The 26,212-nt window shown below is 53.3% G+C and overlaps 1 protein-coding gene across 1 annotated transcript in view; it reads left to right on the top strand.

The window, feature by feature from the left end:
* The window catches only part of LOC144950173 (calpain-5-like), a 44,932-nt gene extending 28,428 nt beyond the window's left edge, over positions 1 to 16,504 (top strand). Inside the window, exons 7-13 of the mRNA XM_078880247.1 lie at positions 2,942 to 2,992; positions 4,105 to 4,249; positions 7,019 to 7,144; positions 7,676 to 7,875; positions 8,944 to 9,050; positions 15,586 to 15,722; positions 16,161 to 16,504. Coding sequence (XP_078736373.1) covers positions 2,942 to 2,992; positions 4,105 to 4,249; positions 7,019 to 7,144; positions 7,676 to 7,875; positions 8,944 to 9,050; positions 15,586 to 15,722; positions 16,161 to 16,340 — 946 coding nt within the window. The 3' untranslated portion in view covers positions 16,341 to 16,504. The remainder of the gene's footprint in view (positions 1 to 2,941; positions 2,993 to 4,104; positions 4,250 to 7,018; positions 7,145 to 7,675; positions 7,876 to 8,943; positions 9,051 to 15,585; positions 15,723 to 16,160) is intronic.
* The last annotated feature ends 9,708 nt before the right edge of the window (positions 16,505 to 26,212 follow it).

The following is a 26,212-nucleotide window of genomic DNA, read 5'->3' as shown; positions in this document are numbered from 1 at the left end:
ACGACCTAGGAGAGGCCCAGAATTGATTAGGAAAAATCGTCACCAGTGTTGGCCATGAGCGGGAATCTAACTCGGTTCATTGGATTCATAGCGCAATGAGATCACCGTTACGTTTCCACTCCTCACGTACTACTGCTACACACATACCACACAAAGAAAACGATCACCCCTATAGCCTGAACAGACTGTTGTGGCAAGTGCTGTTAGCGGTCACATACCACACACAACAACAACCCGCACGCACTGAAACACCATACTAGCACACAGGGGCGGTTTCTTCATTAGGGCGATTGGGCGACGCACCACCAATGTCATTCAACCACAGAGTCACGCTAGCCGTCACTGCCTCTGGATATAGTCCAATCAGCGTCATGCTACGTTCTGTGGAGTACCGCCTCTTTTTTGGCGATTTCCCTCCAGCTGGGAATCGCCCCGAGTGGTCCCATAGACTTACATTCAAAGATGTTTTTTTTCGAACGGGGGCGCTGCAATGCATTCTCTATGGCTTCCGGGAGGGCTCGCCCTAACGTGCTTACGTCATCATACGTGCTTACGTCATCATACGTAAGCACGTTTCATCCAACAAAATTATTTGTCGCCACCTAGTGGAATCTTTAATAAAATAAACTTGAGTGGTTTGTTTTAATAGTGAGTATAGAAACAAACAAGATGTATTGTAAGAGTCACTTTATTTTTCATTAATATTAAAGAAGTGAAGTTGCCTTTACATGCTTAAGCTGTTAATTTATCCATTGCATGGGTGGACCTTATCCTTATCAATCATCCAGACATTTGCCCCCCCTGAGAGATTTTGCAGGAGCCGCCACTGCTAGCACATACCATACACGCACACACAAGACAAAGATCTCCCCTATAGCACACAACAACAACAGCCGCCATTTGCCACTAAGTGACGGTGATGTCACCACAGAGCTTGTGGCTAGGTGCACGTTGAGGTCACGTGAAGTGCTGTGTCGTTTGTTGTTGTGACTCGCTGACCCCTACTGGACATTTGTGAGAAAGAGCTTCATAGCTCATCCGATTCCTCCTACCGAAAGACCCAAATAATACTAACGGGGTGGCTACGTCTTCCAGTATTTGAGGCACGGCAGCCCCAGCAGGGTCATATCCCCACCACCTTGCCCCATGATGATGTCTGGACTGAGGGATGTATCCTCCCCCCAAGACCTCGCAGAAAGGCTCTGCAAACCAGCAGACCTGTTCCTGGGCATCCGAGACCGGATAACCCTTCTCTCCCTTCAGGATGTTGATGGGTGTAGTGCTGCAAGGGACAAGGTTAGTTTGGCACGAGCTTAGTTTCATCTTTTCTGCGTGGTTATTTAGTGATTTGGTGGAGGGATCACCAGCCCCTCGCACTGTTCCAGAGCCCCTGTTGGTCACTGCAGCGACTGCGAGCTGATTGGTATCGGCCTCACCCCACCACCCCCCAATGTCATTGCCCACCGCCACCACCGCAGCATTACCAACCGGCAACCACGGAGACTATGGGGGTTGTTTTTGCTTGTAAAAAAACGACGATCCCCAGTAGAGCATGAATAGACTGTTGGGGCAAGTGCTTTTAGCGAGCACATATGAAGGCCAGCACGGCACATGAGAGTGGGTGGCCAGCACCACGCCCGGCAGCCTTTGTCTTCCCAGTGACAATGTTTACACACTGCACCAGGTACTTATTGGAGGTCTATTCGCTCTAGGGGAGGCCAAGGAACGGTTCAGATAATCGTCACTGGTGTTAGCAGAGAGCAGAAATTAAACTCTCACTCCGAATCAGTCGAGCGGCATTGTATTTTCATCGGTTGCGTAACGCTGTGTGGAAGCTACCTGGTCTGTCGCTCCACAGGAAGCTTCAGGTCTTCTCGGCTACAGTCATTCCCTCCCTTCTCTACGCTTGCAAAACGTTGACCCCCCCTAATGGAACATCTTCGCCAGTTAGAAACATTTAGGTTGGCCTGCCTACAATCCATCCTGGGTTTAATCAAGCTGGATTGTGTGAAGAGCTCACAAATCCTTGAAAGATCTGGACAAAGTCCCATCGGTGAGCTCCTCCGGCAGGCGAGGCTGCGTTGGCTGGATCATGTAGCTCGTATGTCCAGCCACCGCATGCCTAAACAGCTTTTGTTCGGCCGGATAGAGGGTCTAAACGGGCGCGGCACGGGCTAGAGAAGAGATGGAGTGATGTGGTACAAGAGGATGTGGGGCTGAGTGGACTTGCTGATGACTGGTACCAGCGGTGTCAAGATCGGCCTCTGTGGAGGAGGCTCGTGAAGGACGCAACTGGGCAGTTGGAGGCAGTCGCCCTCCACAACAACGGAGGGCAGAGCAGTGATGCTCACAACAAAGGGCGGAGCGCAGGGTGGCTAAAGCACAGCAAGTTGGCACAGTTGGGCGCACAGGTGGTGTATCAGCCAGTCATCTCGGTCAATCGACTCATGGCACCTGGGTCTGCCCCATAACCTGCCAGCGGGCGTTCGACACTTCACGTGGCCTTAACGTGCACATGGCCTGGCACAAGCGCCGTGGTGACGTCACCGCCACTTAGTGGCGAATGGCGGTGGTTGTTGTTGGTAGCGGTTGTGGTGGTGATGGTGTGGGGAGCAGTAGTGTAGCAGTTAACACGCTGCTGCGCTACGAACCCAGCGACCCAAGTTCGATTCCCGCTCACAACCAACACCAACAGTGACGATTATCTGAACTGGCCCTGCGCCTCCTCTAGGTCGACTCAGCCTCAATGAGTACTTGGTGTGGTGTGTAAACAAAGCCACTGGGGAGACAAAGGCGGCCGGGCGTGGTGTGGGCCACCCACCCCTCTTGTGCCGTACCAGCCTTCATAGGTGCTCGCTAACAGGACTTGCCCCAACATTCTGTTAAGGCTATACGGGTAATCTTTGTCTTTGGTGGTGATCGTGGTTTCCTGTGGTTTCAGGATGACGTTTGAAGACTGGTGCAAGTACTTTACAGACGTGGTGGTGTGCAGGTGAGTTCCTGATGCGAGTGAATGCACTGCGCGTGAGGGTAGGGTGAGTTGTAGGGGGCAGGTGAATGTATTTGACTGGCTGAGTGCGGGTGAGGGGTAGGGTGTTGGTGGAGGTGCAGTGTCGTAGGTCTCTTCTTCTTCTCTCCCTTCTTCTCGGCGTGTGCGGGTGGCGTGCAGCGCACACACTCAGTCCGAGACGAGGCAGTCGCAGGAGGCACCGTCTTTATTAGGTTCACACCACCAACTCCCCCCTCTCTCACGACTACGCTGCCGTACGGCCCAGTCACGACCCTGCTCGCGTTGCGCCGACAGCGTCGACCGAGACGAGTCCACTCCCAGAACCGGCAGCCCGGAGCTCTCATTCTCCGCTGCTTTTATTCCCCTCGGCACGGCTTGGCTCCTCCCTGGCCACGCTTGGCTCCGCCCTGGCCACGCTTGGCTCCTCCCTGGCCACGCTTGGCTCCGCCCTGGCCACGCTTGGCTCCGCCCTCGCCACTCTTGGCTCCGCCCTGGCCACGCTTGGCTCCGCCCTGGCCACGATTGGCTCCGCCCTCGCCACTCTTGGCTCCGCCCTGGCCACCTTCTTGAACCCTCCAGAGGGTTCCAGGGGCCTCCCCACGAGGTCTACCGTGACCCTTGCCGCAGTTCCTCCGCCCTGCCGGCACACACACACCGTGTGTGTGCTCAACGGCGTGTGCGCTAAGTGTCCACCTGCAGTTGCTGTACAGCAGTCAGCGCTGTGTCACTACAGAGTTATGGTGAGGGTAAGCTGCAAGTAGGGTGAGTGTAGCGTGAGGGTGAGTGTATGGTGCGGGTGAGTGTAGGGTCTGGGTGAGGTGAGGGTGAGTGTAGTGTGAGTGTAGGGTGCGGGTGAGTGTAGGGTGAGGGTGAGTGATATTGGGCCACTCCAAGAGATACATTACTCTGTGGCCTGAGCTCAACACCGGTGGCACCAGACATCGATGAGTCCACTCCACATCCTCCCTTACTGCATCAGCTCCATCTCTTCTCTAGCCCAACTTTATGTGGCCAAAAAGAAGCTGCTTGTGCAGCTGGGGACCCGGCCAACGCAGCCCCGACCCCCCCACGCACTGGAACGCCTGTCCCTGCAGGATCATCAACACGTCGTATTTCACCTTGCACAAGACCTGGGAGGAGGTGATGCTCAAGTCGGCCTGGGTGACCGATGAGAACCCGCTCAAGAACCGTGCCGGGGGCTGCATCAACAACCGCAGCACGGCGCTGCAGAACCCACAGGCACAACCGCACACCCACACACACAACCGCTACACCCCACACACATAACCGCACACACACAGACACAACCGCACACACCCCACACACACACAACCGCACACACACAGACACAACCGCACACACCCCACACACACACAACCACACACACCCCACACACAACCACACACAACCACACACACCCCACACACACAACCGCATACACCCCACACACACAACCGCACATACCCCAGACACACAACCGCACACACCCCACACACACAACTGCACACACACACAACCACACCCCCCCCCACACAGACACAAACGCACCCACACACAAAACCGCATACACACACAACCACACACATTCCACACAGACACAACCGCACACCTACACACCCCCACCCCCCCACACACAACTGCACACCCACCCACCCACATAACCGCATACACCCCACACAACCGCACATACCTCCCACACACACAACCGCACATCCACACACAACTGCATACCCTCCCCCCCCCATACATATAACCGCACATCCACCCACACAACCGCACACCCCCCAAAACTATATTGTGGGGGGTGTGCGGTTGTGTGGGTGATGCTGTGATGTGTGGGATGCATGTGACGCGTGTTGGTGTGTGCGAAACGTGTGTGTGATGCGTGTTCTGTGTGTAACGCGTGTTGGTGCGTGTTGGCGTGTGTGACGCGTGTTTGTGTGTGTGCCACGTGTTGGCGTGGTGCAGTTTGTGTTTGACGTGTGTGTGATGCATGTTCTATGTGTAACGCGTGTTGGTGCGTGTTGGCGTGGTACAGTTTGTGTTTGACGTGTGTGTGATGCGTGTTCTATGTGTAACGCGTGTTGGTGCGTGTTGGCGTAGTTTGTGTTTGACGTGTGTGTGATGCGTGTTCTGTGTGTGGCGTAGTTTGTGTTTGACGTGTGTGTGACGCGTGTTCTGTGTGTGGCGTAGTTTGTGTTTGACGTGTGTGTGATGTGTGTTCTGTGTGTGGCGTAGTTTGTGTTTGACGTGTGTGTGATGCGTGTTCTGTGTGTGGCGTAGTTTGTGTTTGACGTGTGTGTGACGCGTGTTCTGTGTGTGGCGTAGTTTGTGTTTGACGTGTGTGTGATGCGTGTTCTGTGTGTGGCGTAGTTTGTGTTTGACGTGTGTGTGATGCGTGTTCTGTGTGTGGCGTAGTTTGTGTTTGACGTGTGTGTGATGCGTGTTCTGTGTGTGGCGTAGTTTGTGTTTGACGTGTGTGTGATGCGTGTTCTGTGTGTGGCGTAGTTTGTGTTTGACGTGTGTGTGACGCGTGTTCTGTGTGTGGCGTAGTTTGTGTTTGACGTGTGTGTGATGCGTGTTCTGTGTGTGGCGTAGTTTGTGTTTGACGTGTGTGTGATGCGTGTTCTGTGTGTGGCGTAGTTTGTGTTTGACGTGTGTGTGATGCATGTTCTGTGTGTGGCGTAGTTTGTGTTTGACGTGTGTGTGATGCGTGTTCTGTGTGTGGCGTAGTTTGTGTTTGACGTGTGTGTGACGCGTGTTCTGTGTGTGGCGTAGTTTGTGTTTGACGTGTGTGTGATGCATGTTCTGTGTGTGGCGTAGTTTGTGTTTGACGTGTGTGTGACGCGTGTTCTGTGTGTGGCGTAGTTTGTGTTTGACGTGTGTGTGATGCATGTTCTGTGTGTGGCGTAGTTTGTGTTTGACGTGTGTGTGACGCGTGTTCTGTGTGTGGCGTAGTTTGTGTTTGACGTGTGTGTGATGCGTGTTCTGTGTGTGGCGTAGTTTGTGTTTGACGTGTGTGTGATGCGTGTTCTGTGTGTGGCGTAGTTTGTGTTTGACGTGTGTGTGATGCGTGTTCTGTGTGTGGCGTAGTTTGTGTTTGACGTGTGTGTGACGCGTGTTCTGTGTGTGGCGTAGTTTGTGTTTGACGTGTGTGTGATGCATGTTCTGTGTGTGGCGTAGTTTGTGTTTGATGTGTGTGTGATGCGTGTTCTGTGTGTGGCGTAGTTTGTGTTTGACGTGTGTGTGATGCATGTTCTGTGTGTGGCGTAGTTTGTGTTTGACGTGTGTGTGATGCATGTTCTGTGTGTGGCGTAGTTTGTGTTTGACGTGTGTGTGATGCATGTTCTGTGTGTGGCGTAGTTTGTGTTTGATGTGTGTGTGATGCGTGTTCTGTGTGTGGCGTAGTTTGTGTTTGACGTGTGTGTGATGCATGTTCTGTGTGTGGCGTAGTTTGTGTTTGACGTGTGTGTGACGCGTGTTCTGTGTGTGGCGTAGTTTGTGTTTGACGTGTGTGTGATGCGTGTTCTGTGTGTGGCGTAGTTTGTGTTTGACGTGTGTGTGATGCGTGTTCTGTGTGTGGCGTAGTTTGTGTTTGACGTGTGTGTGATGCGTGTTCTGTGTGTGCCGTGTGTTGGTGCGTGTTGGCGTAGTTTGTGTTTGACGTGTGTGTGATGCGTGTTCTGTGTGTGGCGTAGTTTGTGTTTGACGTGTGTGTGATGTGTGTTCTGTGTGTGCCGCGTGTTGGTGCGTGTTGGCGTAGTTTGTGTTTGACGTGTGTGTGATGTGTGTTCTGTGTGTGCCGCGTGTTGGTGCGTGTTGGCGTAGTTTGTGTTTGACGTGTGTGTGATGCGTGTTCTGTGTGTGGCGTAGTTTGTGTTTGACGTGTGTGTGATGCGTGTTCTGTGTGTGGCGTAGTTTGTGTTTGACGTGTGTGTGATGCGTGTTCTGTGTGTGGCGTAGTTTGTGTTTGACGTGTGTGTGATGTGTGTTCTGTGTGTGGCGTAGTTTGTGTTTGACGTGTGCAAGGCGGAGGACATGGTGCTCGTGTGCCTGCAGCAGGAGGACCGGCGCGAGCAGCGCACGTCCGGGCGCAGCGGAGAGAACCTCGCCATCGGCTTTGACATCTACAGGGTGACGCTAGCGCGGGGGAGCACGGGGGAGTAGGGGGAGCAGGGAGGAGTAGGGGGAGCGCGGGGGAGCCGGGGGGAGCGGGGGGGGAGCGCGGGGGGGAGCGCGGGGGGGAGCGCCTGGTTTAATCCCCCAATACCAACGCTCGTCAATCACCACGAAGTGGTGGTGACGTCACCACGCCGCCTGTGCCAGGCCAGGTGGAGTTTGAGGCCACGTGAAGTGTCGAAGGCTCGCTGACGAGGAAGGTCGTGGGACAGACCCAGCAGGTGGTGGCGTGGGTTGAATGCTGTGACAGGCTAGGTGCAGGAGGCGGTCAGGTGACAGACCCACGTGCCATGGGTTCACTGAGACTCGCCCACCACCCAAGCCAGCCTCAGCCCACGTTTCTGGGGAGGGGGGCCGGGCCTAAACAGAAAGAGGCGGAGCAGAATGAGACTATGTATGTAGACTGCAGGAGCTCATATTCACCCAACGCCACCACGGCTCACCCCCCCCCCCATCCCCCCCCCCCTCGCTGGCTGCGTGCAACAGGTGGAGCGCAATCGTGAGTTCCGCATGCACGCGTTGCAGCAGGAGAAGGTGGCGAGCTCCGTGTACATCAACTCGCGCAGCGTGGTGCTGCGCCAGGAGCTGGCGATGGGCCGCTACGTCGCCGTGGCCACCACCTTCGAGCCGCGCCAGCAGGGCCGCCTGCTGCTGCGCGTCTTCACCGACGTCGCGTCGCGTTGCAGGTGCCCGCACGCACGCAGCGCGACCAATGCCCTGCGAGAAACGGTGGTTTTCTCTTGTTGTTGTGGCTTTGGTGGTGGCGGTGGTGATGGCGCTGACGGGGGATCTTTGTTTGGTGATGGCGGTGGTGGTGATGGTGGCAGTGATGGTGGTGGTTGCAGTGGGGGATCTTTGTTTGGTGGTGGCGGTGATGGTGATGGTGGCAGTGATGGTGGTGGTTGCAGTGGGGGATCTTTGTTTGGTGGTGGCGGTGGTTGTGATGGTGGCGGTGGTGGTGATGGTGGCGATGGTGGCGATGGTGGTGGTGATGGTGGCAGTGATGGCGGTAGTGGCAGTGGGGGATCTGTGTTTGGTGGTGATGGTGGCGATGATGGTGGTGGTGGCGGTGATGGGGGATCTTTGTTTGGTGGTGGTGATGGTGGCGATGATGGTGGCGGTGGTGGTGGGGATCTTTATTTGGCGGTGGCAGTATTGGCGGTGATTGCGGGTCTGCTGCTGCCCCTGTAATCATCCAGCGCTGTGGAGGCCGTACTCCTGGTTCACCAGGAGGAGGCAGTGCAGTAAAGTGTGGAATAATCTCCATCTGTGCCATATCTGTACATGGGGGGTAGAGTGTTGCCCCCTCTCCGGGTGCTCTGTTTTCTTCCTCCGAGACGATGCAATAAACACGACTCGTCAGTAATCGGGGCCGAAAACATCTTAATGAATAAACACGCAATGGAGCAGCAGCAGCAGCAGCAGCATCACGACCTTCGTGAAATACGCCTCTCAAGAATAAATAAAGGATAATACCGGTCCTGGGCCTACCCTAGGTCGTCGCCTGGTGCGGTGTGTAAACATCGTCACTGGGGAGACAAAGGCCGCCAGGCGTGGTGCTGGCCACCCACCCTCTCGTGCGACGTGCCGGCCTTCATCGGTGCTACTCGCTAACAGCACTTGCCCCAGCAGTCTGTTAAGGCTACACGGGGGGGAGGGGATCTTTGTCTTTGTGTGCGAGTGTTCAGTGCCCCGCGTCTCGTCCTCGCTGCCGTGCTGTCGTTAGCGCTGATTGCCCCCCCCCCCCCCCCCAGGGAGCTGGTGGTGGACGTGCCAGCGCACACGTGCTGGAGCGGCATCGTGGGCTACCCCAGCCTCGTCACCAGCCTGCACCTGGTCAGCGCCTCCGGGCTGCCCCCAGGTGCGACGACCCCCCTCCCCTGTAGTGACCCCCTTCGTGACCCCGCCCCCGTCGTGACCTTGTTACACGATTTTGTATTTTACCAGATAAAGCCCACGGAGCTCATCGCTAGCTCTTTTCCAGGAGCAACCTGGCCATCACGTGGAAATGTATCGCTGCCAAACCAATATCACTCTAAACGCGTGACGTTGATTGCAAATATACAACAGGCTTCAGGGTGGGGATCGAACCCACCAGGCGAAGTAGTTAACATCTTCTGCTGCTGCTTGCTGCTGCTAGCTGCTGCTTGCTGCTGCTAGCTGCTGCTAGCTACTGCTAGCTATTGTTGCTATCTGCTGCTTGCTGCTGCTAGCTGCTGCTAGCTACTGCTGCTGTTGTTGCTATCTGCTGCTTGCTGCTGCTAGCTACTGCTAAGTACTGTTGCTATCTGCTGCTTGCTGCTGCTATTGCTGCTGCTAGCTACTGCCAGCTGCTGTTGCTGCTACTGCTGCTTGCTGCTGCTGTTGCTACTGCTGCTATTGCTACTGCTGCTGTTGCTACTTGCTGCTGCTGCTTGCTGCTGCTGTTGCTACTGCTGCTATTGCTACTGCTGCTGTTGCTACTTGCTGTTGCTACTTGCTGCTGCTGCTTGCTGCTGCTGTTGCTACTGCTGCTATTGCTACTGCTGCTATTGTTGCTGCTACTGCTGCTGTTGCTACTAGCTGCTGCTACTTGCTGTTGCTACTTGCTGTTGCTACTTGCTGCTGCTGCTTGCTGCTGCTGTTGCTACTGCTGCTATTGTTGCTGCTACTGCTGCTGTTGCTACTAGCTGCTGCTAGCTGCTGCTGCCAATACTGCTGCAACTGCTGTTGCTTGCTGCTGCTAGCTGCTGCTAGCTACTGCTAGCTACTGCTAGCTACTGTTGCTTGCTGCTGCTTGCTGCTGCTACTGCTGCTTGCCACTGCTAGCTGCTGATTCTAGCTGCTGCTGCTATCTCCTGATTGCTACTGCTGCTGCTAGCTGCTTGCTGCTGCTAGCTGCTGCTACTGCGGCTGTCGCTACTGCTTACTGCTGCTGCTGCTTACTGCTGCTACTGCTGCTGCTGCTACTACTGCTGCAACTGCTGTTGCTTGCTGCTACTGCTGCTATTGCTGCAGCTACTGCTGCATGTGATCCCAATGGAGTAATTTGCGGGGTTAATTTATCAACGTCAGGGATGTTTTGGGCTCATAGATAAGAAAGTGACGCAATGCGAATTGGTGGTTCTCTGTGGGTCTGCATGTGAAGTGTTACGGGTCCTCCTGGCCAGGAACAACCTGAGTGAGTGGAGAGGCCTCGTGCTGCTTGGCCAGCACTCTCGGCATCGTGTGTGTGGAGCAAACCCCACGCACCACAGGGGGAGATCACACAAACTACACTCACTCACTGCAGAACAGGGGGAGATCACACAAACTACACTCACTCACTGCAGAACAGGGGGAGATCATACAAACTACACTCACTCACTGCAGAACAGGGGGAGATCATACAAACTCTACTCACTCACTGCAGAACAGGGGGAGATCATACAAACTACACTCACTCACTGCAGAACAGGGGGAGATCACACAAACTACACTCACTCACTGCAGAACAGGGGGAGATCATACAAACTACACTCACTCACTGCAGAACAGGGGGAGATCATACAAACTCTACTCACTCACTGCAGAACAGGGAGAGATCATACAAACTACACTCACTCACTGCAGAACAGGGGGAGATCACACAAACTACACTCACTCACTGCAGAACAGGGGGAGATCATACAAACTACACTCACTCACTGCAGAACAGGGGGAGATCATACAAACTCTACTCACTCACTGCAGAACAGGGGGAGATCATACAAACTACACTCACTCACTGCAGAACAGGGGGAGATCACACAAACTACACTCACTCACTGCAGAACAGGGGGAGATCATACAAACTACACTCACTCACTGCAGAACAGGGGGAGATCATACAAACTCTACTCACTCACTGCAGAACAGGGGGAGATCATACAAACTACACTCACTCACTGCAGAACAGGGGGAGATCACACAAACTATACTCACTCACTGCAGAACAGGGGGAGATCACACAAACTACACTCACTCACTGCAGAACAGGGGGAGATCATACAAACTACACTCACTCACTGCAGAACAGGGGGAGATCATACAAACTCTACTCACTCACTGCAGAACAGGGGGAGATCATACAAACTACACTCACTCACTGCAGAACAGGGGGAGATCACACAAACTACACTCACTCACTGCAGAACAGGGGGAGATCATACAAACTACACTCACTCACTGCAGAACAGGGGGAGATCATACAAACTCTACTCACTCACTGCAGAACAGGGGGAGATCATACAAACTACACTCACTCACTGCAGAACCGGGGGAGATCACACAAACTACACTCACTCACTGCAGAACAGGGGGAGATCACACAAACTACACTCACTCACTGTAGAACAGGGGGAGATCATACAAACTCTACTCACTCATTGCAGAATAGGGGGAGATCATACAAACTCCACTCACTCACTCTGCAGAACAGGGGGAGATCATACAAACTACACTCACTCACTGCACGACAGGGGGAGATCACACAAACTCTACTCACTCACTGTAGTACAGGGGGAGATCATACAAACTACACTCACTCACTGCACGACAGGGGGAGATCACACAAACTCTACTCACTCACTGCAGAACAGGGGGAGATCATACAAACTACACTCACTCACTGCAGAACAGGGGGAGATCACACAAACTCTACTCACTCACTGCAGAACAGGGGGAGATCATACAAACTACACTCACTCACTGCAGAACAGGGGGAGATCATACAAACTACACTCACTCACTCTCACTGCAGAACAGGGGGAGATCATACAAACTACACTCACTCACTGCAGAACAGGGGGAGATCATACAAACTACACTCACTCACTCTCACTGCAGAACAGGGGGAGATCATACAAACTACACTCACTCACTGCAGAACAGGGGGAGATCACACAAACTACACTCACTCACTGCAGAACAGGGGGAGATCATACAAACTACACTCACTCACTGCAGAACAGGGGGAGATCATACAAACTCTACTCACTCACTGCAGAACAGGGGGAGATCATACAAACTCTACTCACTCACTGCAGAACAGGGGGAGATCATACAAACTCTACTCACTCACTGCAGAACAGGGGGAGATCATACAAACTCTACTCACTCACTGCAGAACAGGGGGAGATCATACAAACTCTACTCACTCACTCTGCAGAACAGGGGGAGATCATACAAACTCTACTCACTCACTGCAGAACAGGGGGAGATCATACAAACTCTACTCTCTCACTCTGCAGAACAGGGGGAGATCACACAAACTCCACTCACTCACTCTTTAGAACAGGGGGAGATCATACAAACTATACTCACTCACTCTGCACAACAAGGGGAGATCATACAAACTATACTCACTCACTCTGCAGAACAGCGGGAGATCACACAAACTCCACTCACTCACTCTGCAGAACAAGGGGAGATCATACAAACTATACTCACTCACTGCTGAACAGGGGGAGATCATACAAACTCTACTCACTCACTCTCACTGCTGAACAGGGGGAGATCATACAAACTCCACTCACTCACTCTGCAGAACAGGGGGAGATCATACAAACTACACTCACTCACTGCTGAACAGGGGGAGATCACACAAACTCCACTCACTCACTCTCACTGCAGAACAGGGGGAGATCATACAAACTACACTCACTCACTGCTGAACAGGGGGAGATCACACAAACTCCACTCACTCACTCTCACTGCAGAACAGGGGGAGATCATACAAACTACACTCACTCACTGCTGAACAGGGGGAGATCATACAAACTCTACTCACTCACTGCAGAACAGGGGGAGATCATACAAACTCTACTCACTCACTGCAGAACAGGGGGAGATCATACAAACTACACTCACTCACTGCAGAACAGGGGGAGATCATACAAACTCTACTCACTCACTCTGCAGAACAGGGGGAGATCACACAAACTACACTCACTCACTCTGTAGAACAGGGGGAGATCATACAAACTACACTCACTCACTGCTGAACAGGGGGAGATCACACAAACTCTACTCACTCACTGCAGAACAGGGGGAGATCATACAAACTCTACTCACTCACTCTGCAGAACAGGGGGAGATCACACAAACTACACTCACTCACTGCAGAACAGGGGGAGATCATACAAACTACACTCACTCACTGCAGAACAGGGGGAGATCACACAAACTCTACTCACTCACTCACTCTGTAGAACAGGGGGAGATCATACAAACTACACTCACTCACTGCAGAACAGGGGGAGATCACACAAACTCTACTCACTCACTGCAGAACAGGGGGAGATCATACAAACTACACTCACTCACTGCAGAACAGGGGGAGATCATACAAACTACACTCACTCACTCTCACTGCAGAACAGGGGGAGATCATACAAACTACACTCACTCACTGCAGAACAGGGGGAGATCATACAAACTACACTCACTCACTGCAGAACAGGGGGAGATCACACAAACTACACTCACTCACTCTCACTGCAGAACAGGGGGGGATCATACAAACTACACTCACTCACTGCAGAACAGGGGGAGATCATACAAACTACACTCACTCACTCTCACTGCAGAACAGGGGGGGATCATACAAACTACACTCACTCACTGCAGAACAGGGGGAGATCATACAAACTCTACTCACTCACTGCAGAACAGGGGGAGATCATACAAACTCTACTCACTCACTGCAGAACAGGGGGAGATCATACAAACTCTACTCACTCACTGCAGAACAGGGGGAGATCATACAAACTCTACTCACTCACTCTGCAGAACAGGGGGAGATCATACAAACTCTACTCACTCACTGCAGAACAGGGGGAGATCACACAAACTCCACTCACTCACTCTTTAGAACAGGGGGAGATCATACAAACTATACTCACTCACTCTGCACAACAAGGGGAGATCATACAAACTATACTCACTCACTCTGCAGAACAGGGGGAGATCACACAAACTCCACTCACTCACTCTGCAGAACAAGGGGAGATCATACAAACTATACTCACTCACTCTGCAGAACAGGGGGAGATCACACAAACTACACTCACTCACTGCTGAACAGGGGGAGATCATACAAACTCTACTCACTCACTCTCACTGCTGAACAGGGGGAGATCATACAAACTCCACTCACTCTGCAGAACAGGGGGAGATCATACAAACTCCACTCACTCACTCTCACTGCAGAACAGGGGGAGATCATACAAACTACACTCACTCACTCTGCAGAACAGGGGGAGATCACACAAACTACACTCACTCACTGCTGAACAGGGGGAGATCATACAAACTCTACTCACTCACTCTCACTGCTGAACAGGGGGAGATCATACAAACTCCACTCACTCTGCAGAACAGGGGGAGATCATACAAACTCCACTCACTCACTCTCACTGCTGAACAGGGGGAGATCATACAAACTACACTCACTCACTGCAGAACAGGGGGAGATCATACAAACTCCACTCACTCACTCTCACTGCTGAACAGGGGGAGATCATACAAACTACACTCACTCACTGCTGAACAGGGGGAGATCATACAAACTCCACTCACTCACTCTGCAGAACAGGGGGAGATCATACAAACTCCACTCACTCACTCTGCAGAACAGGGGGAGATCATACAAACTACACTCACTCACTGCTGAACAGGGGGAGATCATACAAACTCCACTCACTCACTCTGCAGAACAGGGGGAGATCATACAAACTCCACTCACTCACTCTGCAGAACAGGGGGAGATCATACAAACTCCACTCACTCACTCTGCAGAACAGGGGGAGATCATACAAACTACACTCACTCACTGCTGAACAGGGGGAGATCATACAAACTCCACTCACTCACTCTGCAGAACAGGGGGAGATCATACAAACTCCACTCACTCTCACTCTAGAACAGCGGGAGATCACACAAACTCTACTCACTCACTCTCACTGCAGAACAGGGGGAGATCATACAAACTACACTCACTCACTCTGTAGAACAGGGGGAGATCATATAAACTCCACTCACTCTCACTCTGTATAACAGGGGGATAGTCATACAAACTCCACTCTCTCACTGTAGAACAGGGGGAGATCATACAAACTCCACTCTCTCACTCTAGAACAGGGGGAGGTCATACAAACTCCACTCACTCACTCTCACTCTGTAGAACAGGGGGAGATCATATTAACTCCACTCACACACTCTTTTGTACAGGGGGAGATGATATAAACTCCACTCACTGTAGAACGGGGGGGGGGTGGGTGAGAGAGGAAGCACACAAATCCAGGGCCCTGTGTTGCCGCGCGTCACGAGCGTTCACCGTGCGGCCGCGGTTGCTCCGCCGCGCTCACGGGGCCACGGCCCCCTCCGCCTCGCCGCAGGCTCCAGCCCCTACGCCGTGATCCGGAGCGAAGGCAGCAAGGTGCGGAGCCGGCCCCACGCCGACACGCAGGAGCCCGCCCTGGACACCAAGGCGCTGTTCTACCGGCGCAAGCCCGACCAGCCCATCGTGATCGAGGTGCGCCGGGCTGAGAATCGCCGTGAGAATCGCCGTCGGTCGCTCTCGCGAGTGAGAATCGCCGTGAGAATCGCTGTCGGTGGCTCTCGCGAGCGTGAGAATCGCGGTGCTGTTTGTGGGGAGCGGCGGCGTAGCGGTTTCGCACGCGATGGACACCGGCGACCCGGGTTCGATTTCCGCTCGCGGGCAACGCCAGTGACGATTCTCTCAACCGGTCCTCGGGCCCACTCCCATAGGTCGACTCGGCCTCGAACGAGTACCCGGTGCGGCGTGTAAACATCGCCACTGGGGAGACAAAGGCGGCCGGGCGTGGTGCTGGCCACCCGCCCCCTCGTTGCGCGGTGCCGGCCTTCGTAGGCGCCGCCACTCGCAGCACTTGCCCCAACAGCCTGTTGAGGCTACACGGGGGACGTTTGTCTTGTGTGTGGGTGCTCACAGCTGTGGAACAAGAGCTGCGTGTGCTCCGAGTTCATCGGCAAGGTGTCCGTGCCGGCCACGCTGGGCGACCTCAAGAGCAGCCACAGCATGAGGCTGCAGGGCAGCGACGGCGGCGGCAGCAGCGACCGCGGCAGCGTCCTCATCAGCGTCAACTCCAGCGACGACCTCGTGGCCATCTGAGCCGCGTGGGGTCACGAAGGGTCACGTAGAGCCCCCCCCCCCCACTGTCACCCAAGACACGGGAGTCCCCCCCCCACCACCACCACTAACTGCCCCCATTCCTCCCCCTTTCCCACCGCCCCCTTTCCCTTCCCCACCGCCCCCCTTACTCACCCCCCCCTTCCCCACCACCCCCCCCCTTCCCCATCATGCCCCCCTTCCTCACCTGCACCCCCTTCCCCGCAATGTCCAATCACAAACGAGGGGAGCCGGACGCCCCCCTCGTTTTGTGCTCCGTGTGAACAAAGCCTCCAGCATATTTTTGTAATGTTTTTTACATCTTCTCTTCTTGTTACCACAACATCCCGCCGGCCGTACCCGACAGGCCCTCGCTGTGGGGCAGCGCGTCGCCTGTGCCAGCGTGCTCGGCGTCGCGCCAGTGGTGAGTGTCAGCGAGGCACCTTCCTGGCCGGCCGCGGTCGCCCGCAGCGGCCGTGTTGTTGGGCCGCCGAGGTCGGCGTCCGTGCGGGGAAGGCCGACGCGCTGCCCTCTTTGGGCCGCATCGTCAACACCGCGGCTTTCCCCTGCGAGTTCTTTTGTTTGTTACATTACCGCTAGATTTGTTGTCACGACCAACTCGTTTTTATTCTATCTGGTAAGGCTCCAGCGAGCTACGCTCAGCTCACTGTTTCGTAATCGAGGCGGCCGTCGCAAATGATGGCTGCTCGAACGTAGCGGCGCATCTTTCGCCGTGTGGGAAATTTACAGCAGCAGCCCAAATACGCGACGTCAACTCTCAACGTGGAGGGAGAACCCGGAGGTCCCGGAGGAAAAATCCACGCGACCACGGGGAGAGAGACGCGCAAGCTCCAAATATACAGCAGGCAGGCGTCAGGGGCGGGATCGAACCCACGACCTCCTGTATACCAGGCGAGGTAGTTAACATCTCCTAGCCACCGTGAACTCTTCCCCCCTCTTGCTTGAGTGTGGTCACGATGGCGGTGAAGTTGGCATGAGCAGCGGTGGGAACGGGAACGTGGAGGTGGCCCTGTGGAACCCGTTCCTCCTCCTGCAGCAGCAGCAGCAGCCCATGTTCACTGACATTCTCTTTGATACTCTCACACTCTCACACGTTCACTGACACTCAGGCTGACACACTCAACCTCTCACACTCTCGCTCGCACTCTCACTCGCACTCCGATCATACTCTCACACTCTCACTCACACTTACTCCGATCACACTCTCACCCGCTTGCTCACACTCTCGCTCACACTCCTCTCACACTCCGACACTCGCCACCGCGTCCCCTCTTTCGGACCCCTCTCAGAGTTCCCGCTACGCGAGGATGCTGTGGTGACAAGTGCCGGCGTGGCATGCCCTGGTGGCCTATCACTGTGGCGTTGTGGTGTGCCGTCCCGGTGTAGCGTGGCTTGCCAGTGTGGTGTGGCGTCCCGGTGTAGCGTGGCTTGCCAGTGTGGTGTGCCGTCCCGGTGTAGCGTGGCTTGCCAGTGTGGCGTGGCGTCCCGGCGTGGCGTGGCAGCTCGTGTCCACCACTGGGCACGGCAAGAGGGCACTCGCTCACTTTGCACTTCCGTTCAGCTTTGCCAAACACGGCTCCGCGAGGTGCGCTGTGGAAGCCGCACGCGTCCGCTATGTGGCCCAGTATGGGAATCTAACCGTGGCCTTTACTCTCTGTGCCTCCGAGCTAAGTGGCGTGGCCGTTTTCCAAGGTAGGTGCATGCAAGCCTACCCTGTAATCAAAATGAGATCAATGTCGTGTGTGCGTGTGTCCGTGTGCCTGTTTACGTTAATGTGGGGAGCGGTAGTGTCGTGGTTAGCGCTGCGCTACGAACCTGGCGACCCGAGTTCGATTCCCGCTCACGGCCAACACCCAGTGACGATTATTTGAACCGGTCGTGGGCCTCCCCTAGGTCGACTCAGCCTCAAATGAGTACCTGATGCGGTGTGTAAACATCGCCACTGGGGAGACAAAGGCAGCCGGGCGTGGTGTTGGCCACCCACCCCCTCGTGTGCCGTGCCGGCCTTCATAGGTGCTCGCTAACAGCACTTGCCTCAACAGTCTGTTGAGGCTATACGGGGAATCTTTGTCTTTGTTTACATGTTTGGGGAGTGGTGGCGCAGCGGTTAGCGCGCTACGCTACGAAACCTGGCGACCCGAGTTCGATCCCGCTTGCGGCCACCACCGGCGATGAATGTCTAAATCAGTCCTGGGCCTCCCCCCTAGGTCGACTCGGCCTCAAATGAGTACCCGGTGCGGTGTGTAAACATCGCCACTGGGGAGACAAAGGCGGCCGGGCGTGGTGCCGGTGACCCACTCCTTCGTATGCCGTTCCGGCCTTCATAGGTGCTCGCTAACAGCACTTGCCTCTACAGTCTGTTCAGGCTACACGGGGGATCTTTGTTTTGGTTTGTTTTTTGTGCACTCATTCAACTTTAAGTTCCCTCTGCGTCACCTTGGGACATGTTTACCAATCATCAGGCACATGCACCATGTTATGACGTGAGTGTGGATCGGTGTCCTGAGGAACGGAGTGTGGATCGGTGCGCTGAGGAACGGAGTGTGGATCGGTGCGCTGAGGAACGGAGTGTGGATCGGTGCGGTGAGGAACGGAGTGTGGATCGGTGCGGTGAGGAACGGAGTGTGGATCGGTGCGGTGAGGAACGGAGTGTGGATCGGTGCGGTGAGGAACGGAGTGTGGATCGGTGCGGTGAGGAACGGAGTGTGGATCGGTGCGGTGAGGAACGGAGTGTGGATCGGTGCGGTGAGGAACGGAGTGTGGATAGGTGCGCTGAGGAACGGAGTGTGGATCGGGGCCCTGAGGATCGGAGTGTGGATCGGTGCGGTGAGGAAAGGAGTGTGGATCGGTGCGGTGAGGAACGGAGTGTGGATCGGTGCGGTGAGGAACGGAGTGTGGATCGGTGAGGTGAGGAATGGAGTGTGGATCGGTGCGGTGAGGAACGGAGTGTGGATCGGTGCGGTGAGGAATGGAGTGTGGATCGGTGCGGTGAGGAACGGAGTGTGGATCGGTGAGGTGAGGAATGGAGTGTGGATCGGTGCGGTGAGGAACGGAGTGTGGATCGGTGCGGTGAGGAACGGAGTGTGGATCGGTGAGGTGAGGAATGGAGTGTGGATCGGTGCGGTGAGGAACGGAGTGTGGATCGGTGCGGTGAGGAATGGAGTGTGGATCGGTGAGGTGAGGACCAGAGTGGGTCTCTGCCGCTGGATTGCCACTGAGCAGTGGCAGGAGAAGCAATGTTTTATTCGAAACGAGGAATTTCCCACTTCATATTAAAACAAATGGAATTATTTTGCCTTGATAACAATTGCTTATTTACCCAGTGAAGCCAGACTGAACAGTCCGAAGACAGTTTTAGGGAGGGCGCTGCCATATTATTTGGTCGTTTGGCCAGTTCCAACAAGGAGAGTTTGGCTTCTTAATATGTCGTACGTATGTTAAACTTCTTTCGCGCCGTACGTAGCCCACCATGATGAACTGAGTTTTAGCATTTAGCGTCATTTATACAAACTATATCGCGTAGCGTGCAGTTCCAGATGCCTTTAGCCAATCATTGAAAAGTGTTTGTTCGTGTGCGAGAAACCCAGAGAAACCGGAGACAATCCACACGGAACGGGGTGAACGTAGACCTCTGTGGGTCTCTCTGAGTCTCTGAGTCTCTGTGCAAGTCTGTGGACCTCCCTGTGAGTCTATGGATATCTGTGTGAGTCTGTGGGTCTATGAGTCGCTGTGAGTCTATGCATCTCTCTGTGAGTCTATGACTCCACGTGCGAGTCTGGGTCTCTGTGTGTCTAAGAGATAGGGGGATACTGTCAGGGCTAATGTATGGGTATCTGTGTGATTATTGGTCTTTATATATCTGTGAATCTCTGTACGAAGTCTGTCGAGGTTTCTCTGTGAATCTAAGAGGAGATGGTGGGAGATTGTTCGGGCACATCCGTGGTTCTCTGTGTAAATCTGTGGATCTCTCTGTGAGTCTATGTATCTCTGTCTGTGGTTCTCTATGTGTCTATGGGTCTCTGAGTCCGTGGGGCACTCTGTGAGTCTGTGGAGGTGTCTCTGTGAGTCTGTCTCAGTGGAGAGTTGCTGGGATGAGACTCTGAGGTCCGGTCTGGGAGGTCCCCGCACGTGCCCTGGGCGGGCGCTGCGGAAGGTGGGGACCGTTGATGGCGAGCACGCGCCATGTCATCGGTGGCTTGGGCCACGGTGACCTCTGCTTGGTCTTGATATCCATTGTGGGACACCGCCGGTCTGCGGACCACTCCACGTGGCCTTGCGGGACGCCGCTGGTCTGCAGACCACAGATTGGGTGCCACTGTGCCATCACCATCATCATCAACTTGTCTTAAAGCAGCCTGCTGCTCAAGGCTCATCTCTTGTTTACAGCCACCGAGCCAAGTGGAGGAAATCCCACATCCATATGGTTGGGGGGAAGAATCTCGTCTCTCCTGGTGACAACCACTTAACTTTTACCTACAAACCAGTAGTTATTTAATCGATTCCGGGAGGGATGATGATGATGGGCTGAGCCAAACCCCACCCCCCACCACCTCCACCCCAACCAGGATTCGACCTTCCGATAGCGCGAGCCGCTGGTGTCCCCCAGGAATCCATCGGCCTGGTCCGGCGGGCTGTGGGCGGCACGCGGTGTTGGATCGTGAATCCGGGAGGTCGCGGAATTTCATGACCCCTTCATAATAAAGGGGGTTGTCGTTGGGGTTGTTTGTTGGGTTGTTTGTTGGGGTTGTCGTTGGGGTTGTTGTTGGGTTGTTGTTGGGTTGTTGTTGGGGTTCGATCGCATAAACATAAACATGTGTCCGTTAAACTCGCCACTAACGCTCGGCAGCCAATTTTGTCAAGGATTTGTCACGTCAGAATAGAAACGTGCCAATTGAGAATATTTATCCTGGAGGAATCCGATGAGCTATAAAGCTCTTTTTCACAGATGTCCACTACGGGCGGCAGGTAAGAAGGTTACAACAACAATACAAAGTTCAAGAAAGGTCAACAAATCACACAAACACAAACAAATACAAACTAAACTATCCCCATCCTACCAATGAGGTGTTCACTTATTTTTCACAAGCGACCTGGCAATCACAAATGACAGCTCAAAAAAGTGACACCATCATTTGGACATTTGTAGCAGCAAAGTCATCGAAATAATCTCCGTGCACGTTTCTAAATGTGTTACGAGGGGAAACCGGAGGACCCGCAGGAAGAAACATCCACGCGACCACGGGGAGAGAGAGACGCCAACTCCAAATATACAGCAGCAGCAGGCGTCAGGGTCGGGATCGAACCCACGACCTCCTGCACACCAGGCGAGGTAGTCAACATCTCACCACCTTGATGAGAGAGACGCAGACTGCAAATACACAGCAGCAGCAGGCGTCAGTGTCAGGATCGAACCCCGGACCTCCTGTATACCAGGCGAGGTAGTTAACATCTCACCACCTTGATGAGAGAGACGCAGACTGCAAATATACAGCAGCAGCAGAAGGTGTCGATCAGGATCGAACCCCCGACCTCCAGGCCAGGAAGATAACATGTCAACCACCGTGGCGTCCCTCAAATAATCCAAGTTCAAATTGCATCGTCAATTCCGAAGCTTGGGAAAGGCAGTAAAGCAACAGCAAAAACAGTCCCAAGATAAGGCAACACAGACCCTCGGTAGAATGGAACTCTAAATCCGCTGTTCAGGATAAAGTGTGCAACTGGCGGCTACTGCGCTTGCGATCTAAACCCCCAAAACACAACCCTTTTATTCTGAGTTAAATTACACTGGTCAACACACTTTTTCTGGCATAAGGTATTCCAAGGGTTTTAAGGTAATGTTGGGGTGCTAATTCCAAATCTGGCATCAGTTTTTGTCTATCACATCAGGTTTTTGAGATCTCAAATATAGCATTTTCAATAAAAACTGCAGAAGAAAAATATTAAATAAATGTGGATATCTACATAAAATGATATTATAAACACACTATCCTAAAAATACAGCACCATATTTTAACACTAAAGCAGTCACTGACTCGCAACTTGCAATCATAAGTGACAGAGTTAATTTCGGGTAAAATCAATGAAAATGGAGTATGCCGATAGCATAAAAATGAGATGTGATGGAGCAAATCTGAGATCAGATTTGGAATCGGCACCCTGAAATTAGTTTAAAACCAGCTGCAAAAGTCCAGGCCAGAAAAAATGTTTTTGTTTGTTGACCAGTGTTATTCTGAATCATTATTCTGAGTCATTATTCTCGGTCATATTCTGAGTTGTATTATTCTGAGTTCTATTTCGTCACGCATTAAACTCGCGACGTCGCCCACCGGCTAATCGGTTTTTACTTCCGGCTGCTTAACTTTTTTTTGTATCCGATTTTAAGCAAAAATTGTATTCAAAATATCTCACTTTGTTTCTAAACCTTCGAAAGAGTGTAACTTGAATAAAGGGTAATTGGATCGTGGTGTGTGTCTCTGGGTGTTCGCCTCCTGCAGTGCTCCATGCACGATGAGCACATTTGTATGGGAATCGCATCTAAAACTATATTGTTGTATTATTTTATTTTATTATTACACGCTTTTTGTTAACTCACTGTCTTTTGTTGTCGTTGTATCCTCAAATCTTAACTAATTTTTACCCACTTCCCAATGTGGTATCGACTGCAAACTTGTTATACTTATGTCATAATGATGACAATACTATATTATATCAAAATAAATAAACATTTTAAAACATTATTTTTTATATGTTAAGTTTCGGCTTGGGTCTAATTGTCCACGGTCAACTGACGTTATGGCAAGCTTCGGGGCCACCTCCTGGAGTCGTGGACTTCTTCCATTGCTAGTACGGTACATTTAAAACTAGTTTTTTTTTTAAATATGACTTATTATGAGGTAAGGTCCAACTGAGCCATGTAACTCATTGTCAGACGCGACCTGCCCGTCACAAATGATCTCTCAACGAGAGTGGATTCATCATCGTGAGGACATTGTGGCAGCAAATGTTCTAAACGCGTGGTGATGTCGATTCTAAATGTGGAGGGGGAGGGACCGGAGAAAAATCCACGCGACCACGGGGAGAGACGCAAACTCCAAATATACAGCAGCAGCAGGCGTCAGGGTCGGGATGGAACCCACGACCTCCTGCACACCAGGCGAGGTAGTTAACATCTCGCCATCTTAACGGAGCGGGAGCCAAGGGACGAGACCCTGGGCGTGCGTCTGAGAGGTCGCACGCCCAGGAAGGAGATGGAGCGATTAAATCTGTTCATCTGCCGGCGCCGGGTGGGATCGTGAGATCGTGAGAGGGGTCGGCGGCTTGGCTGCTGCTTCATCCAGCAGTGAATAGACCACGTGGGCTGCTGCCTTCATCCAGCAGTGAATAGACCACGTGGGCTGCTGCTTCATCCAGCAGTGAATAGACCACGTGGGCTGCTGCTTCATCCAGCAGTGAATAGACCACGTGCTGCTACTTCATCCAGCAGTGAATAGACCACGTGCTGCTGCTTCATCCAGCAGTGAATAGACCACGTGGGCTGCTGCTTCATCCAGCAGTGAATAGACCACGTGGGCTGCTGCTCCATCCAGCAGTGAATAGACCACGTGGGCTGCTGCTTCATCCAGCAGTGAATAGACCACGTGCTGCTGCTTCATCCAGCAGTGAATAGACCACGTGGGCTGCTGCTTCATCCAGCAGTGAATAGACCACGTGGGCTGCTGCTTCATCCAGCAGTGAATAGACCACGTGGGCTGCTACTTCATCCAGCAGTGAATAGACCACGTGGGCTGCTACTTCATCCAGCAGTGAATAGACCACGTGGGCTGCTGCTTCATCCAGCAGTGAATAGACCACGTGGGCTGCTGCTTCATCCAGCAGTGAATAGACCACGTGGGCTGCTGCCTTCATCCAGCAGTGAATAGACCACGTGGGCTGCTGCTTCATCCAGCAGTGAATAGACCACGTGGGCTGCTGCTTCATCCAGCAGTGAATAGACCACGTGCTGCTACTTCATCCAGCAGTGAATAGACCACGTGCTGCTGCTTCATCCAGCAGTGAATAGACCACGTGGGCTGCTGCTTCATCCAGCAGTGAATAGACCACGTGGGCTGCTGCTCCATCCAGCAGTGAATAGACCACGTGGTGCTGCTTCATCCAGCAGTGAATAGACCACGTGGGCTGCTGCTTCATCCAGCAGTGAATAGACCACGTGGGCTGCTTCATCCAGCAGTGAATAGACCACGTGGGCTGCTGCTTCATCCAGCAGTGAATAGACCACGTGGGCTGCTTCATCCAGTAGTGAATAGACCACGTGGGCTGCTTCATCCAGCAGTGAATAGACCACGTGGGCTGCTGCTTCATCCAGCAGTGAATAGACCACGTGGGCTGCTGCCTTCATCCAGCAGTGAATAGACCACGTGCTGCTTCATCCAGCAGTGAATAGACCACGTGGACTGCTGCCTTCATCCAGCAGTGAATAGACCACGTGCTGCTGCTTCATCCAACAGTGAATAGACCACGTGCTGTTGCTTCATCCAACAGTGAATAGACCACGTGCTGCTGCTTCATCCAACAGTGAATAGACCACGTGCTGCTGCTTCATCCAGCAGTGAATAGACCACGTGCTGCTTCATCCAGCAGTGAATAGACCACGTGGACTGCTGCCTTCATCCAGCAGTGAATAGACCACGTGCTGCTGCTTCATCCAACAGTGAATAGACCACGTGCTGTTGCTTCATCCAACAGTGAATAGACCACGTGCTGCTGCTTCATCCAGCAGTGAATAGACCACGTGCTGTTGCTTCATCCAACAGTGAATAGACCACGTGCTGCTGCTTCATCCAACAGTGAATAGACCACGTGCTGCTGCTTCATCCAACAGTGAATAGACCACGTGCTGTTGCTTCATCCAACAGTGAATAGACCACGTGCTGCTGCTTCATCCAACAGTGAATAGACCACGTGCTGCTGCTTCATCCAACAGTGAATAGACCACGTGCTGCTGCTTCATCCAGCAGTGAATAGACCACGTGCTGCTTCATCCAGCAGTGAATAGACCACGTGGACTGCTGCCTTCATCCAGCAGTGAATAGACCACGTGCTGCTGCTTCATCCAGCAGTGAATAGACCACGTGCTGCTGCTTCATCCAGCAGTGAATAGACCACGTGGTGCTGCTTCATCCAGCAGTGAATAGACCACGTGCTGCTGCTTCATCCAGCAGTGAATAGACCACGTGCTGCTGCTTCATCCAGCAGTGAATAGACCACGTGGTGCTGCTTCATCCAGCAGTGAATAGACCACGTGCTGCTGCTTCATCCAGCAGTGAATAGACCACGTGGTGCTGCTTCATCCAGCAGTGAATAGACCACGTGCTGCTGCTTCATCCAGCAGTGAATAGACCACGTGCTGCTGCTTCATCCAGCAGTGAATAGACCACGTGGACTGCTGCCTTCATCCAGCAGTGAATAGACCACGTGCTGCTGCTTCATCCAACAGTGAATAGACCACGTGGGCTGCTGCTTCATCCAGCAGTGAATAGACCACGTGGGCTGCTGCTTCATCCAGCAGTGAATAGACCACGTGCTGTTGCTACCTTCATCCAGCAGTGAATAGACCACGTGGGCTGCTGTGTTTGTGTTGTGGAGTGAATCTCCTCTGGAGGCACCTGGCCACGTGTAGCCCCGCCCCTCTCCAGAGAGAGTGGCGTGGGGGTGTGGCCCACCCCCACCTCTAGACGCCTTGCCAGATGCGAGGTTTTCACATTCAATTCGTGGAGGTTTTACCTCTGTTACCGTATTCTCCCAAATAGATGACACTTCAAAAACAGTAAACCCCATTTTGTTATGAACTACCGGAT

The sequence above is a fragment of the Lampetra fluviatilis genome, chromosome 56 (assembly GCF_964198595.1).
Source record: "Lampetra fluviatilis chromosome 56, kcLamFluv1.1, whole genome shotgun sequence".
In the NCBI taxonomy this organism is placed as follows: Eukaryota; Metazoa; Chordata; class Hyperoartia; order Petromyzontiformes; family Petromyzontidae; genus Lampetra; species Lampetra fluviatilis.
Note: the sequence above shows the minus strand (reverse complement) of the source record. Positions and strands in the feature narration are given on the sequence as shown.